We start from the raw sequence: 14,681 nt of genomic DNA on the forward strand, positions 1-14,681 counted from the left end.
TCATTCTCCTGCCTTCTCCCTGCATCCCTTCATGCCCTGACCAATCAAGAATCTGTGAACCACTGCCTTAAGTATACACAAAGTCTTGGCCTCCACAGCTGCCTGTGGCAACGAATTCCACAGATTCACCACTCCCTGGCTAAAGAAATTCCTCCTCATCTCTGTTCTATAAGGATGCCCCTCTAATCTGAGGCTGTGTCCAGTGGCCTTGGACTCTCCCACCATAGGAAGCATCCTCTCCACATCCACTCTATTAAAGCCTCTCACCATTCAATAGGTTTCAATGAGGCCACCCCTCATTCTTCTGAATTCTCCCAAGTCCCTTTGCACTTCAGATTTTTATAGTTTTTTTTCCATTTACAAAATAGTCAACCCTTTCATTTCTTCTACCAAATTGCATGACCATACACTTCCTGACACTGTATTCCATCTGCCACATTGCTCATTCTCCCAATCTGTCCATCCTTTTGTAGTCTCTCTACAATTTACAAATTATCTGCCCCTCTACCTATCATTGTGTCATCTGCAAACTTTGCAACAAAGCCATCAATTCCATCATCCAAATCATTGACATATAACGTAAAAAGAATCGGACCCATCACAGACCTCTCTGGAACACCGTTAGTCACCAGTAGCCAACCAGAAGAGGCTCCCTTTATTCCCACTCTTTGCCTTCTGCCAATCAGCCGCTGCTTTATCGATGCTGGAATGTTTCCTGTATTACCTTGGGCTTGTAGCTTGTTAGACAGCCTCATGTGTGGGCCTTGTCAAAGACCTTCTGAAAATCCAAGTACACAACATCAACCAATTCTCCTTTGTCTATCTTGTAATTTCTTCAAAGTATTTTAACAGATTTGTCAGGCAAGATTTTCCCTTGAGGAAACCATGCTATGGCCTATTTTATCAAGTGCCTCCAAGTACCCCGAATCCACATCCTTAACAATCACCTTCAACATCTTCTCAACCTCTGAAGTCAGGCTAACTGGCCTCTAATTTCCTTTCTTCTGCCTCTCTCCCTTCTTGAAGAGTGGAGTGACATTTGCAATTTTCCAGTCTTCCAGAACCATTCCAGAGTCTCGCGATTATTGAAAGATCATTACTAATGTCTCCGCAATCTCCTTAGTAGCCCCAAGGTTACACATTGTATCGGAGGGATAGGAAGGTAGGGAGAGGAGGTGGTGTGGCTCTGCTGGTAAAGAATGGCATCAAAACATTAGAAAGATGTGACATAGGATCGAAGATGTTGAATCTTTGTGAGTTGAGTTAAGAAACTACAAAGGTAAAAGGACCCTGATGGCAGTTATATACAGGCTTCCAAAGAGTAGTTGGGATGTGTATTACAGATTACAATGGGAAATAGACAAGGCGTCTCAAAAGGCAATGTTGAGATAGTCATCAGAAATTTTAACATGCAGGTAGAATAGGAAAATCAGGTTGATATTGGATCTCAAGTCAGTGAGTTTGTTGAATGCCTATGAGATGGATTTTGAGAGCAGTTTATCATTGAGCCTACTGGGGAATCAGTTATACTGGACTGGGGATTATGTAATGAACTAGAGGTGATTAGGGAGCTTAAGGAAAAGGAACCCTTAGGAGTTAGTGATCACAATATGATGAAACAACTTGAAATTTGTTAGGGAGAAAGTAAAGTCTGACGGAGCAGTATTTCAGTGGAGTAAATGAAATTACAGTGGTATGAGAGACAGCAGAGCAGCAATGGCTTGAGCTTTTGGGGAAAATGAGGAAGATGCAGGATAGATGTATTCCAAAAACAAAGAAATCCTCAAATGGCAAAATAGTACAACCGTGGCTGAAAAGGGAAGTCAAAGCTAATGTAAAAGCAAAAGAGAGGGCATACAACAAAGCAAAAATTAGCAGGAAGATAGAGGATTGTGAAGCTTTTAAAAAAACATACAGAAAACAACTAAAAGAATCAATAGGTGGGAAAAGATGAAATATGAAAGCAAACTAGCAAACAATATCAGGGTGGATAGAAAAAGCTTTTCCAAATATATAAAATAAAAGAGAAATGAGAATGGATATAGGACCATTAGAAAATAAGGCCAGAGAATTAATAATTGGGGACAAGGAGCTAGCAGATGAACCAAATGAATATTTTGCATCAGTCTTTACTATAGAAGACAATAGTAGAGTGCTATAGAAGACAATATTGAAGGGTGTGAGGAAGAGAAGTGAGTGCTGTTACTATTATAAGGGAGAAGGTGCTCAGGAAGCTGAAAGACCTAAAGGTACATAAGTCACCCAGACCAGATGAACTGCACCCAAGGGCGCTGACAGAGGTAGCAGTAGAGATTGTGGAGGCATTAGTAATGATCTTTCAAGAATCATTGGATCTGGTTTGGTTCTGGAGGACTGGAAAATTGCAAATGTCACTCCACTAATTAAGAAAGGAGGGAGACAGCAGAAAGGGAATTATAAACCAGTTAACCTGACCTCAGTGGTTGGGAAGATGTTGGAGTCAGATGGTAAGGATGAGGCTATGGAGTACTTAGTGACACAGGACAAGCTGGAACAAAGTCAGAAAGGTTTCCTTAAGGGAAAATCTTGCCTAATGAACCTGTCCTTGAGGAGATCACAAATAGGATAGATAAAGGGGATGTAGTGGATGCTGTATATTTGGACTTTCAGAAGGCCTTTGACAAGGTGCCTAACTGGTATGTCTTTGGACTGGGGAGGAAACTGGAGCACCTGGAGGAAGCTCACTCAGTCACAGGGAGGACTCACAAATTCCTCACGGCCACTGCCAGGAACTGAACCCCTGTCATTGATTGCCGGCACTGTAAAGCTATGCAACTGGGCCACCCCCGAGGAAGGAGGCGTGGTGTGGAACGTAACATCAATAGCTGATAAAACCTCTCTGCCCGAACAGTACCCGTGCAAGGTCCTGGCCATCCTCCTCCATTTCTTCTTCCTGAGTGCCTTCTCCTGGATGTTAGTTGAGGGCCTTCACCTCTACAACATGGTCATCAAAGTCTTTGGCTCGGAGGAGAGCAAGCACTTCTACTACTATGGCATCGGCTGGGGTGAGTTCCCCCGGGTTGCGGGCGGTGAGCCTCCAGGGTGAGTTCCCCCGGGTCGCAGGCGGTGAGCCTCCGGGGTGGGTCCCCCCGGGTCGCGGGCGGTGAGCCTCCGGGGTGAGTTCCCCCGGGTCGCGGGCTGTGAGCCTCCGAGGTGAGATCCCCTGGGTCGCGGGCGGTGAGGCTCTGGGGTAGGTTCCCCCGGATCGCGGGCGGTGAGCCTCCGGGGTGAGTTCCTCCGGGTTGCGGGCTGTGAGCCTCCGAGGTGAGTTCCCCTGGGTCGCGGGCAGTGAGCCTCTGGGGTGAGTTCCCCCGGGTCGCGGGCAGTGAGCCTCCGAGGTGAGTTCCCCTGGGTCGCGGGCGGTGAGCCTCCGGGGTGAGTTCCCCCGGGTTACAGATGGGGTGAGTTCCCCTGGGTCGCGAGCAGTGAGGCTCTGGGGTAGGTTCCCCCGGATCGCGGGCGGTGAGCCTCCGGGGTGAGTTCCCCCGGGTTGCGGGCTGTGAGCCTCCGGGGTGAGTTCCCCCGGGTCGCGGGCGGTGAGCCTCCGGGGTGAGTTCCCCCGGGTCGCGGGCAGTGAGCCTCCGGGGTGGGTCCCCCCGGGTTGTGGGCAGTGAGCCTCCGGGGTGAGTTCCCCCGGGTCACAGACGGGGTGAGTTCCCCTGGGTCGCGAGCAGTGAGGCTCTGGGGTAGGTTTCCCCGGGTCGCGGGCGGTGAGCCTCCGGGGTGAGCTCCCCTGGGTTGCGGGCTGTGAGCCTCCGGGGTGAGTTTCCCTGGGTCGCGGGCGGTGAGCCTCCGGGGTGAGCTCCCCCCGGTCGCGGGCGGTGAGCCTCCGGGGTGGGTCCCCCCGGGTTGTGGGCAGTGAGCCTCCGGGGTGAGTTCCCCCGGGTCACAGACGGGGTGAGTTCCCCTGGGTCGCGAGCAGTGAGGCTCTGGGGTAGGTTTCCCCGGGTCGAGGGCGGTGAGCCTCCGGGGTGAGTTCCCCTGGATTGCGGGCTCTGAGCCTCCGGGGTGAGTTCCCCTAGGTCGTGGGCGGTGAGCCTCCGGGGTGAGTTCCCCCGGGTCACAGACGGGGTGAGTTCCCCTGGGTCGCGAGCGGTGAGGCTCTGGGGTAGGTTCCCCCGGGTCGCGGGCGGTGAGCCTCCGGGGTGAGCTCCCCTGGGTTGCGGGCTGTGAGCCTCCGGGGTGAGTTTCCCTGGGTCGCGGGCGGTGAGCCTCCGGGGTGAGTTCCCCCGGGTCGCGGGCGGTGAGCCTCCGGGGTGGGTCCCCCCGGGTCGCGGGCAGTGAGCCTCCGGGGTGAGTTCCCCCGGGTCACAGACGGGGTGAGTTCCCCTGGGTCGCGAGCAGTGAGGCTCTGGGGTAGGTTTCCCCGGGTCGCGGGCGGTGAGCCTCCGGGGTGGGTCCCCCCGGGTCGCGGGCAGTGAGCCTCCGGGGTGAGTTCCCCCGGGTCACAGACGGGGTGAGTTCCCCCGGGTCGCGGGCGGTGAGCCTCCGGGGTGAGTTCCCCCGGGTCGCGGGCAGTGAGCCTCCGGGGTGAGTTCCCCTGGGTCGCGGGCGGTGAGCCTCCGGGGTGAGCTCCCCCCGGTCGCGGGCGGTGAGCCTCCGGGGTGAGTTCCCCCGGGTCGCGGGCAGTGAGCCTCCGGGGTGAGTTCCCCCGGGTCGCGGGCAGTGAGCCTCCGGGGTGGGTCCCCCCGGGTCGCGGGCAGTGAGCCTCCGGGGTGAGTTCCCCTAGGTCGCGGGCGGTGAGCCTCCGGGGTGAGTTCCCCTGGGTCGCGGGCGGTGAGCCTCCGGGGTGAGTTCCCCTGGGTCGCGGGCGGTGAGCCTCCGGGGTGGGTCCCCCCGGATCACAGACAGTGAGTCTTTGGCAGCAGGGCCCAACAAGGTGGCGCGCGAGGAGGGCAGAGCAGGGGGTGTCGGGACACACACAGTGAGGGCACAGTCCAGTCTGCTGTGTCAGACAGTGTGTGAGTTCACACCTACACAATGGTAGAGAGACACCTAACTTGCACAGAGTGTGCACTGCTTCACCAGCGTACACCAGGGCGACAATGGGAGGGTCACCAGCGTACACCAGGGTGACACTGGGAGGGTCACGAGCGTACACCAGGGTGACAATGGGAGGGTCACGAAGGTAAACCAGGGCAACAGTGGGAGGGTCATGAGCGTATACCGGGGTGACAATGGGAGGGTCACCAGCGTACACAAGGGCAACGGTGGGAGGGTCACGAGCGTATACCGGGGTGACAATGGGAGGGTCACCAGCGTACACCAGGGTGACAGTGATAAGGTCTTGGGAAACTCCCTCCTCATCTTCAAGGACTTGTCGCGAGCATACATCAGGGTGACTAGGGTGGGGGCTCGGTCTGTAGAAAGGCTTCCTTCTGGTCTTCAGGTGTTGGTCACGAATGTACACCAGGGTGGCAATAGTGAGGGGCTTGGGGGTGAGGCTCCCTCCTTGTCCTCCGCTGACAGTGAAGTTCAGCCCAACCATGGCAAAATCCCCAACCGTGTGGCTCCCTGTTTGTGTTGTACCGAGTGTGGAATCTGGGTGGTGGTCTCTGGTGCCACAGGGGTCTCAGAAACAGCTGGCCACCTCGCTGGGGAGGGACGAGGTGAGTGTGTAGTGTTGCTGCTCTGTGTGGGCGCTGACTCGCTGCCTCTTTGTTTAGGCTCCCCCTTGGTGATCTGCGTTGTGTCCGTTACCTCTGCTTTCGACAGCTACGGCAAAGTGGACAAGTGAGTATTGCTGGAGTCCCTGCCTTTGATCGGTTCTGGTTCCACACGTTCCCTCAGCTGTCCTGGGATCTCCTCCACAGCTGGCAGAGTGTGTCACTGGGTTGTCCCAATGGAATGGTGCATAATTTTAGTTTTTATTTAGAGATACAACACAATAGTAAACCCTTCCGTCCCAACAAGCCCACGCCGCCCAGTTTCACACGTGACCTATTAACCTACTGGCCCATATATCCTTGGAAACTGGGGGGAAACCAGGGCACCCGAAGGAAACCCACGCACTCACGGGGAGAAAGTACAAGCTCCCTCCCCTCCCCAAACTTTCTTATTTTGGCTTCTGCCACCTTTGTTTACAGTTCTGTAGAAGAGTTTCGGCTTGAAACGTCGATTCTTTATTCATTTCCAAAAATGCTGCTTGACCTGTTGAGTTCCTTCAGCATTTTGTGTGTTTTGCTCTGGATTTCCAGTAACTGCAGAATCTCTTGTGTGTACCCCGTCTATACCCCTCATAATTTTGTATATCTCTATCAAGTTTCCTGTCAATCTTCTACATTCCAAGGAATAAAGTCCTAACCTATTCAATCTTTTCTTCCAACCCAGGTCCTCCAGATCTAGCAACATCCTTGTAAATTTTCTCTGCACTCTTTCAATCTTATTTACATCTTTCCTGTTGGTAGGTGTCCAGAACTGCACACGATACTCCAATTAGGCCTCACCATTGTCTTATAGAACTTCAACATAACATCCCAACTCCTGTACTCAATATACTCTGATTTATGAAAATCAATGTACCATAAACTCTCTTTACGGCCCTATCTTTCAAGGAATTATGGATCTGTATTCCCAGATCTCTCTGATCTACCACCCTCCACAGTCCCCTACTATTCCCCATGTAAGTCCTACCCTCGTTTGTCCTCTCAAAGTGCAACACCTCACACTTGTCTGCATTAAATTCCATCTGCCACTTTACAGTCTATTTTTCCAGCAGTCCAGATCCTACTGCAAGCTCTGATAGTCTTCCTCATTGCCCACTACACTCCCATCTTGGTGTTATCCACAAATTTGCTGATCCAGCTAACCACGTTGTTATCCAGATCATTGATATGGATGACAAACAACAACGGACCCAGCACCGATCCCTGAGGCACTCCACTAGTCACAGGCCTCCAGTCAGAGAGGCAACCGTCTACCACCCCTCTCTAGCCAATGTTGAATCCAATTGACTACTCCATCCTGGATGCAAGTGACTGCACGTTCCAGACCAGCCTCTCATGTGGGATCTTACCAAAGGCCTTGTTAAAGATCATGTAGAGAATGCCCACTGCGTTTACTTCATCAACCTTCTTGGTAACCTCTTCAAAAACTCTTACAGTTAGACACCTGCTACTCAACAAGCCATGTTGACTATCCCTAACAGGCCTAAATACTGATACTGTATACCCAATGCATTATAAATTCCCTTGTTCCTCAAAATACCTTTTTCCTTATAATCCCACTGAAAGCTTTGATAATCTTCCTCGCTGTCCCCAATTTTGATATCATCTGCAAATTTGTTGATCCATTTTATCTTGTTATGATCCCAAATCATTAATATAGATGACAAACAACAGACTTGGATCATAATGAGGATTATGGTTCATCTCTCAGTGTAGTCTGTGTAACTGCCATTCTCACCTTTCAATCTATCAACTTACTCTTCCTTGCTGTTACCTAGGTGAATAATAGGTCAGAGCGCACTCAGAGTATTGTGAATAGTTATGGGCACCTTATCGAAGAAAAGACATGTTGGTATTGGAGAGGGTCCAGAGGAGGTTCACAAGAATGATTCTCAGAGTGAAAAGGTTAACATATGAGGAGCGTTTGATGGTTTTGGGCCTGTAACTTGCTGGTGTTTGTAAGAGTGTTTTGAGCAGCGGCCCAAACAGAGATCCGAAACATGAGAAGATGTAGCTCACTCAGGTTCGCTGACTGAGTACCTAATCCATCAATAATGAGGGGGGGGATCGATTTGAAACATATCAAATATTGAAGCCCCTAAATAGTGTGGATGTGGGGAAGGTGCTTCCTGTAGTGGTTGAGCCACAGAAACACAGCCTCAGGATAGAGGGATGTCCACTTAGAACAGAGATGAGGAGAGATTTCTTCAGTCAGGGGATGGTGAGTCTATGGAATTCATTACCACAGACCGCTGTGGAGGCCAAATCATTGGGTATATTTAAAGTGGAAGTTGATAGATTCTTGATTAGTGTCAAAAGTTAAGGAGAGAATGGGGTTGAGAGGGATAATAAATCAGCCACGATGGAATAGTAGAGCAGACTGAATGGCCTAATTCTGCTCCTATGTCTTTGAATTTATAGAGGCAAGAAAGTTGTTTTAAACTGAGAGGAAGGAACTTTAAAGGAATTAAGAGTTTTTATTTTGCACGCAGAGTGAGTGATATCTAGAACTTGCTACCAGAAGAATTGTGCTTTCTAGTCTTTGATGTGCCTGGCACTTTAACAGGTGGTTAAAGTTTAAGTTTAACACTTTAACATGGTCTGGGAGTCCAGGGCCAGAGGACACAGCTTCAGAATAGAGGGGTGCCCATTTAGTACAAAGATGAGAGATTTCTTCACCCAGACGAAGGTGAATCTGTCAAATTCATTGCCACAAACGGTTGTGGAGGCCAAATCATTGGGGATTAGTAGGTTCTTGGTTAGTCAGGGAGATTACAGGGAGAAGGCAGGAGACTAGGGTTGAGAGGGATAGTAAATGAGCATAATGGAATGGTGGTGCAGACTTGATGGGACGAATGGTTGGATCTTTCTCCTGTGGCCTTGTGGTCTAATGAGAATTGTGCTGAATAAGCTGATGGAATTCACTCGCAGTAGCACAGGGAAACACAGAGGCGTCCCATCAATGACATCAGCCATGAAATATTTCTCAGCAGCTTGATCAATTTTTAATGTCTCCTTCACATGAAGTTAAGGTTCTCGCCCTGTGCTTCACCGTCAGATCTTCTCTCAGTTTGACAAGGAAGCAGGGCAGACAGTAGGGCATGTCGAGAATTCTAACTCTGCAAATTAATTACCTTTTCCCTGTGTGCTCACTGCAGTTCAGATTGCAGAACAGAAAAAGAACTGGGCTGAAATAAAATATTTCAGTGATACCACACCGATTAAACCTGAATCCAGATGACAGGCTGCAATGAGTGATAGTAAACTCTGCGGTTCATAGATTTCCCTACTCCAGAGTGTGGGAGTCTCATTGATGTCTGCTCCTGAAATTCAAAGTAAATTTATTATCAAACTACATATATGTCACCATGTACAACCTTGAGATTCATTTTCTTGTGGGCATTCACAGTAAATACTAAGAGACACAATAGAATCAATGAAAGACCATACATTCCCACCGCTGCCTGTAAAGATGTTTGTACTTCCTCCCCGTGACCGCGTACGTTTCCTCCGGGTGCTCCGGTTTCCTCCCACAGACCAAAGATGTACCGGTAAGTAGATTAATTGGCCATTGTAAATTGTCCTGTGATTAGGCTGGGGTTAAATCGGGGGTTGCTGGGTGGCACAGCTCAAAAGGGCGGTAGAGCCTATGAAATAATAAAAACTAAAGACAACAACAAAGGTGGATAAAGAACCAATGCACAAAAATCACAAACCGTGCAAATACAGAAAAAAGCAATGAATATCGAGAACATGAGATGAAGAGAACTTGCAAGTGAGTTTATAGGTTGTGGGAACATTTCAATGATGGGGCGAGTGAAGTTGGTGGAGTTATCCCCTCCGGTTCAGGAGCCTGATGGTAACTGTTCTTAAACCTGGTGGTGCTCCAGATGTACGTGGTCTCTCTCCCAGGGCTAGGAGGAGGCTAGTCTGCCCCTCAGGCTTCCTGCTGGCCCAGATCTCGGCTCCATTTGTCTCCCTCCAGTCTTGTCATGTGACAGAGGAACAGAAGTCAAATTTGGGCCTCCAGCCCTGGTGTTTCAGTCCACTCGCACCCTGTGTCACGGGGAGTGGTTGTAGAGGGGAGTGAAAGAGAGGGATCGATGTGGGTGGTGATGTGGAAAGAGAAAGGGGCGAGTGTTTGTGGAGGCTGTTGTGGTACAGTAGCAGAAGAGGGGCTGAATAGCCTGCCACTCCACCTATCCTTGTGTCACCTAGAAACCTGGCCACAAAGCCATCAAGTCCATCTTCCAAATCATTGACATATAATTTAAAAATAATCGGTCCCAACACAGATCCCTGTGGAACGCCGCCAGTCACCGGCAGCCAAGCCAAAAAGGCCCCTTTCATTCCCACTCTTTGCCTCTCCTGCCAATCAGCTAATTCTCTATCCATGCCAGTATTTTTCTTGTAATACCATGGGCTCTTGTCCTGCAGCCCTCACCCTGCCCTCTCCCTCCTTTGTCCCTGTATCTGCTCCCGTGTTTAGTGTCTCACCCACAGCGCAGCATTCCCTCACCACAGATGACAGCCTGGACTACACAGCAGGGTCTACAGGCAGGGGCAGAGGTCATGCACTCTCTTTTAAACACTAGGGCCATGGCCCTGGGTGAGGAGCAGAGAACTGCTCGAAATGGCGTCGTGGCTACCACACTGTCATCCAGAGACAGCAGCCCAAACGCTGCCCTTCGAGTTAGAGCACGGAACAGATCAGACTACTCCTCAGCCTTCTTTTTCTCCAGTCCTGCTGAAGGGTTTCAGCCCAAAACGTCAACTGTACTCTTTCCCCCGATGCTGCCTGGCCTGCTGAGCTCCTCCAGCATTCGGTGTGTGTCACTCCGATTTCCAGCGTCTGCAGATTTCCTCGTGTTTGCGACCAGTACAGGCCCTTCGGCCCACAATGTTGTGCCCACCCTTTAATCTACTCTAAGGTCAATCCACCTCTTCCCTCCCCCGTGGCCCTAACTTTTGAAATCATCCGTGTGCCTATCAAAGAGTACTTTAAATGCCTCTAATGTGTCTGTTTCTACCACCAGCCCTGGCTGGGCATTCCAGATACCCACCACTCTCTGTGTAAACAATGTACCTCTGCTTGAGTTCAAACATCAGGAATTTTCATTGCAGCTTTATAGGACTCTAGTTAGGCTGCACCTGACAGATCTTTGTCACCCCACGGTAGGAAGGATGTTGAGGCTTTGGAGAGAGTGCAGAAGAGGTTTACCAGGATGCTGCCTGGTTTAGAGGCATGTGCTATCACGAGAGGCTGGATAAACTTGGGTTTTCTCTGGAGCAACAGAGTCTGGGAGGAGATCTGATCGAGGTTTATAAGATTATGAGAGGCAGAGACAGAGTGGACAGAGAGAATCTGTTTCCCAGGTTTGAAATGTCTACTACCAGAGAGCATTCTTTTAAGGCGAGAGGGGGTAATTTCAAAGGAGATGTAAGCGGTAGTTTTTTTTTACACAGGGAGTGTTGGGTACCTGGACTTTGCTGCCTGGGCTGGGGGTGGTGGAGGCAGAAACATTAGAGTCTTTTAACTAATGCTGCCCCCAAGTTAGGACATGGTACACAGAACATTACAACACAGTGCAGACTCTTCAGTCGACAATGTTGTGCTGACTCTTTAACCTATGCTAAGATCTATCTACCCTTCCCCCTCATTTTTCTATCACCCATGTGTCTTTCAAAGGGGTCTCCACCACCAATGTATGCACCTCTACCCACCCACCAGTTTTCTACACACCTGCCACTCTTTGTGTAAAAAAAATGATCCTTGACGTTAACCCCCTCCCACACTTTCCCCCAATCACCTTAAAATTACACCACTTTGTAATAACCATTGCTGTCCTGGGAAAAAGCCTCTGGCTGTCCACTAGATCTATGCCTCTCATCTTCTTTCCCTCCAAAGAGCTCACTCAGCCTCTCCTCATCGGACATGCTCTCTAATCCAGGCATCATCCTGGTGAACCTGCGCTCTGCACCGTCTCCCTGCAGAGGGTTGTAGACACGAAACGTGAGGCTGCTGGTGCCATCGTTCATCTGCCCAGCGAGCGCGGTCAACTTGTCTCTGTTTCTCCCACAGCTGCTGGTTGTCGGTCGAGAGAGGAGCCATCTGGGCATTTGTCGCACCTGCTCTCTTCGTTGTTCTGGTAAGTCATGACTCCTAAATCAGACTGGGATCATAGTACAGCAAAGCTGGCATTCCCCAGCTCTGCAGGTGAATTTACAAGGATGTTGCTAGGTCTGGAGGACCTGAGTTTTAAGAAAGGACTGAATAGGTTAGGACTTTATTCCTTGAAACATAGAAGATTGAGAGGAGATTTGATAGAAGTATTTAAAATTAAGAGGGGTATAGATAGTGTAAATGCAAGCAAGTTTTATCCACTGAGGTTGGTTGGGACTACAACCAGAAGTCAAGGGTTAAGGGTGGAAGGTAAAAAGTTTAAGGAGAGCTTGAGGGAAAACTTCTTCGCTCAGAGGGTGGTGAGAGTGTGGAATGAGCTGCCAGCACAAGTGGTGCATGTGACTTTGATTTCAACGTTTAAGAGAAGTTTGGATAGGTACATGGATGGTAGGGGTATGGAGGGCTACGGTCCTGGTGCAGGTTGATAGGAGTAGGCAGCTTAAATGGTTTGGCATGGAATAAATGGGCTGAAGGTACTTTTCTATAACTCCTTGACTCTATGAATGTTGCAGCAGCTGTGAGAGCAAAAAAAAATGTTTATTGAAAAATCCTGGATAAATCGCAGTCCTTAATTGGGTTTTATTTCAGCAGAGCTGGCTTTCGAGTGCAGCAAGTCCATCAACATTTCATGTTGGATTTGCCACAAAGCCCTGCTCTGTAAACAATCTGCATTTGGTAGTTAATTAGTTCCTGATTTCTTTATGGAAAAGTGCCAGTCTCAGACAGTCTAGCAATTAGAATAAATAGCATTGAAACTGGAGGGGATAACGAGAGCCTTTGTGAAAAAGCAGAGTGCACTGCTATGATCTGAGACAGGCTGCCCGAATGAGGGGAGATTTGACAGAGGTATGCAAAATTATGAAGGGGTATCATCATTATGTCGTGTGACGTGGGCGATCATAGTCTTTCCATGACCATGATTGTTCTTGGCAAATTTTTCTACAGAAGTGGTTTGCCATTGCCTTCTTCTGGGCAGTGTCTTTACAAGACGGGTGACCCCAGCCATTATCAATACTCTTCAGAGATTGTCTGCCTGGTGTCAGTGGTCACATGACCAGGACTTGTGATCTGCACCAGCTGCTCAAACGACCGTCACCACCTGCTCCCATGGTCACCTGACCCTGATCGGGGGTGGGGGGGGGGTCTAAACAGGTGCTACACCTCGCCCAAGGGTGATCTGCAGGCTAGTGGAGGGAAGGAGCACCTCATACCTCCTTTGGTAGAGACATATCTCTACCCTGCCACCCATAGGGTGAGAGGTATAGATAAAGTAAATGCACGCAGGCTGAGACTAGAACTAGGGGTCATAGGTTAAGGGTGAAAGCTTGGATAGGTACAGGGATAGTAGGGGTATGGAGGGCTACGGTCCTGGTACAGGTCGATGGGAGTATGCAGTTTAAATGGTCCAGCATGGACTAAATGGGCTGAAGGGCCTGTTTCTGTGCTGTACTTTTTTATGAGTCCATGAATTAGTCTCCATTCCGCCTTCGCACTCACTGTCCATTAACCCCAGGACAGGCTGTCTGCTTTGGCCTCTGGCCTCCAGTGGATTTGAACTCAGATGGGCAGTTATTGGGCTCAACTACCCCAGTGGACTCGCCGAGATTGGCAAAGCCAACAGGCCTCGACTTCTGGAGATTTGATTTCGAGAGCTCTGGCACCAATTCCCACCTCCCTCCCCCCCACGATTTCTTGAGAGATGCTTCGGTCTTAACTTTGTTCACATGGATGTAGAGAATTTAATCCTCTGTTTGCAATTAACTAACTGGCAGCTTTCTCTTTGTAAACCTTGTGATCAATAACCTAGTGCCGAGGAACTAAGTGAGCATGTTCCCATTCACTCCGCCTTCCAAACAGCTACAGGGCCTGTTCTAAATTGCTTTAATTGGCATCAATCTAGGAAACATAGATATTCAGCATGACCTGAGGGACCTCCTTCACAAATCGTGAAAAATTAACATGCAGGTTAAGATCGCAGTTAGGAAAGCCACTAGGAGGCTGACCTTCAGAACAGGTTTGGAGTGAATATTTGTTGCAATTTGTCACAACTGGGAAATAGGTTTTTTAGTGCAGTTTCCATGCCGACCATTGAGGACCTGGTCTGTAACTTGACCTGCTGCAACAATTCAAGTTCACGTCCAGCTGCTTTTAAGATGTGATCATCTCTGCCAGAACCACCTTCTCAGGCAGTGTGTTCCAGATAGATACACCCCGTGGGTCTTACAAATTCCGTGTAGGACCTTTTTTATTTAGAGTTACAGCACATTTACAGGACTTTCTAGCCCAAGGAACCTGCACTGTCCAACTACACCCAAACGACCAATTATAATCTACTTGCCTGTACGGTACTGTGTGGTATGTTCTATGTTCTAGGGGGCGTAATTTTAAGGTGATTGGAGGAAAGTTTTGGGGGGATGTCAGCGGTAAGTTTTTACACAGAGGGTGGTGGGGTGTGAAATGCACTGCCAGGGCTGATGGTAGAGGCAGATACACTGGGGACATATAAGAGACTCTGAGATAGGTAGATGGAGGGTTACTTGTGCATTCATTTATTTAGAGATATGATGCACCAGCAGGCTCTTGTGGCCAACAAGCCCACACTGTTCAGTTACACAAATGTGACCAATTAACCTACTAACCTGTATGTCTTTGAACTGTGGAAGGAAGCCAGTTCAGAATTAGAAACAGAATCATGTTTAATATCACCAGTATATGTTGTGAAGTTTGTTGTTTTGTTTCAGCAGTACATTGCAGCACATAATATTAAAAACTGTAAATTACAGTAAGTGTGA

General features: G+C 49.4%; 1 protein-coding gene across 4 annotated transcripts in view; it reads left to right on the top strand.

Annotated features, from left to right (window-relative positions):
- Window positions 1-14,681, top strand: part of adgrd1 (adhesion G protein-coupled receptor D1) — a 172,677-nt gene that overhangs the window by 119,846 nt on the left and 38,150 nt on the right. For all 4 annotated transcript variants that reach the window (XM_072240785.1, XM_072240786.1, XM_072240787.1 and 1 more), the window contains 3 exons: window positions 2,891-3,044; window positions 5,706-5,772; window positions 11,788-11,854. In XM_072240785.1, coding sequence (XP_072096886.1) covers window positions 2,891-3,044; window positions 5,706-5,772; window positions 11,788-11,854 — 288 coding nt within the window. The remainder of the gene's footprint in view (window positions 1-2,890; window positions 3,045-5,705; window positions 5,773-11,787; window positions 11,855-14,681) is intronic.

Source organism: Mobula birostris, chromosome 22 (assembly GCF_030028105.1).
Source record: "Mobula birostris isolate sMobBir1 chromosome 22, sMobBir1.hap1, whole genome shotgun sequence".
NCBI classification, from domain to species: domain Eukaryota; kingdom Metazoa; phylum Chordata; class Chondrichthyes; order Myliobatiformes; family Myliobatidae; genus Mobula; species Mobula birostris.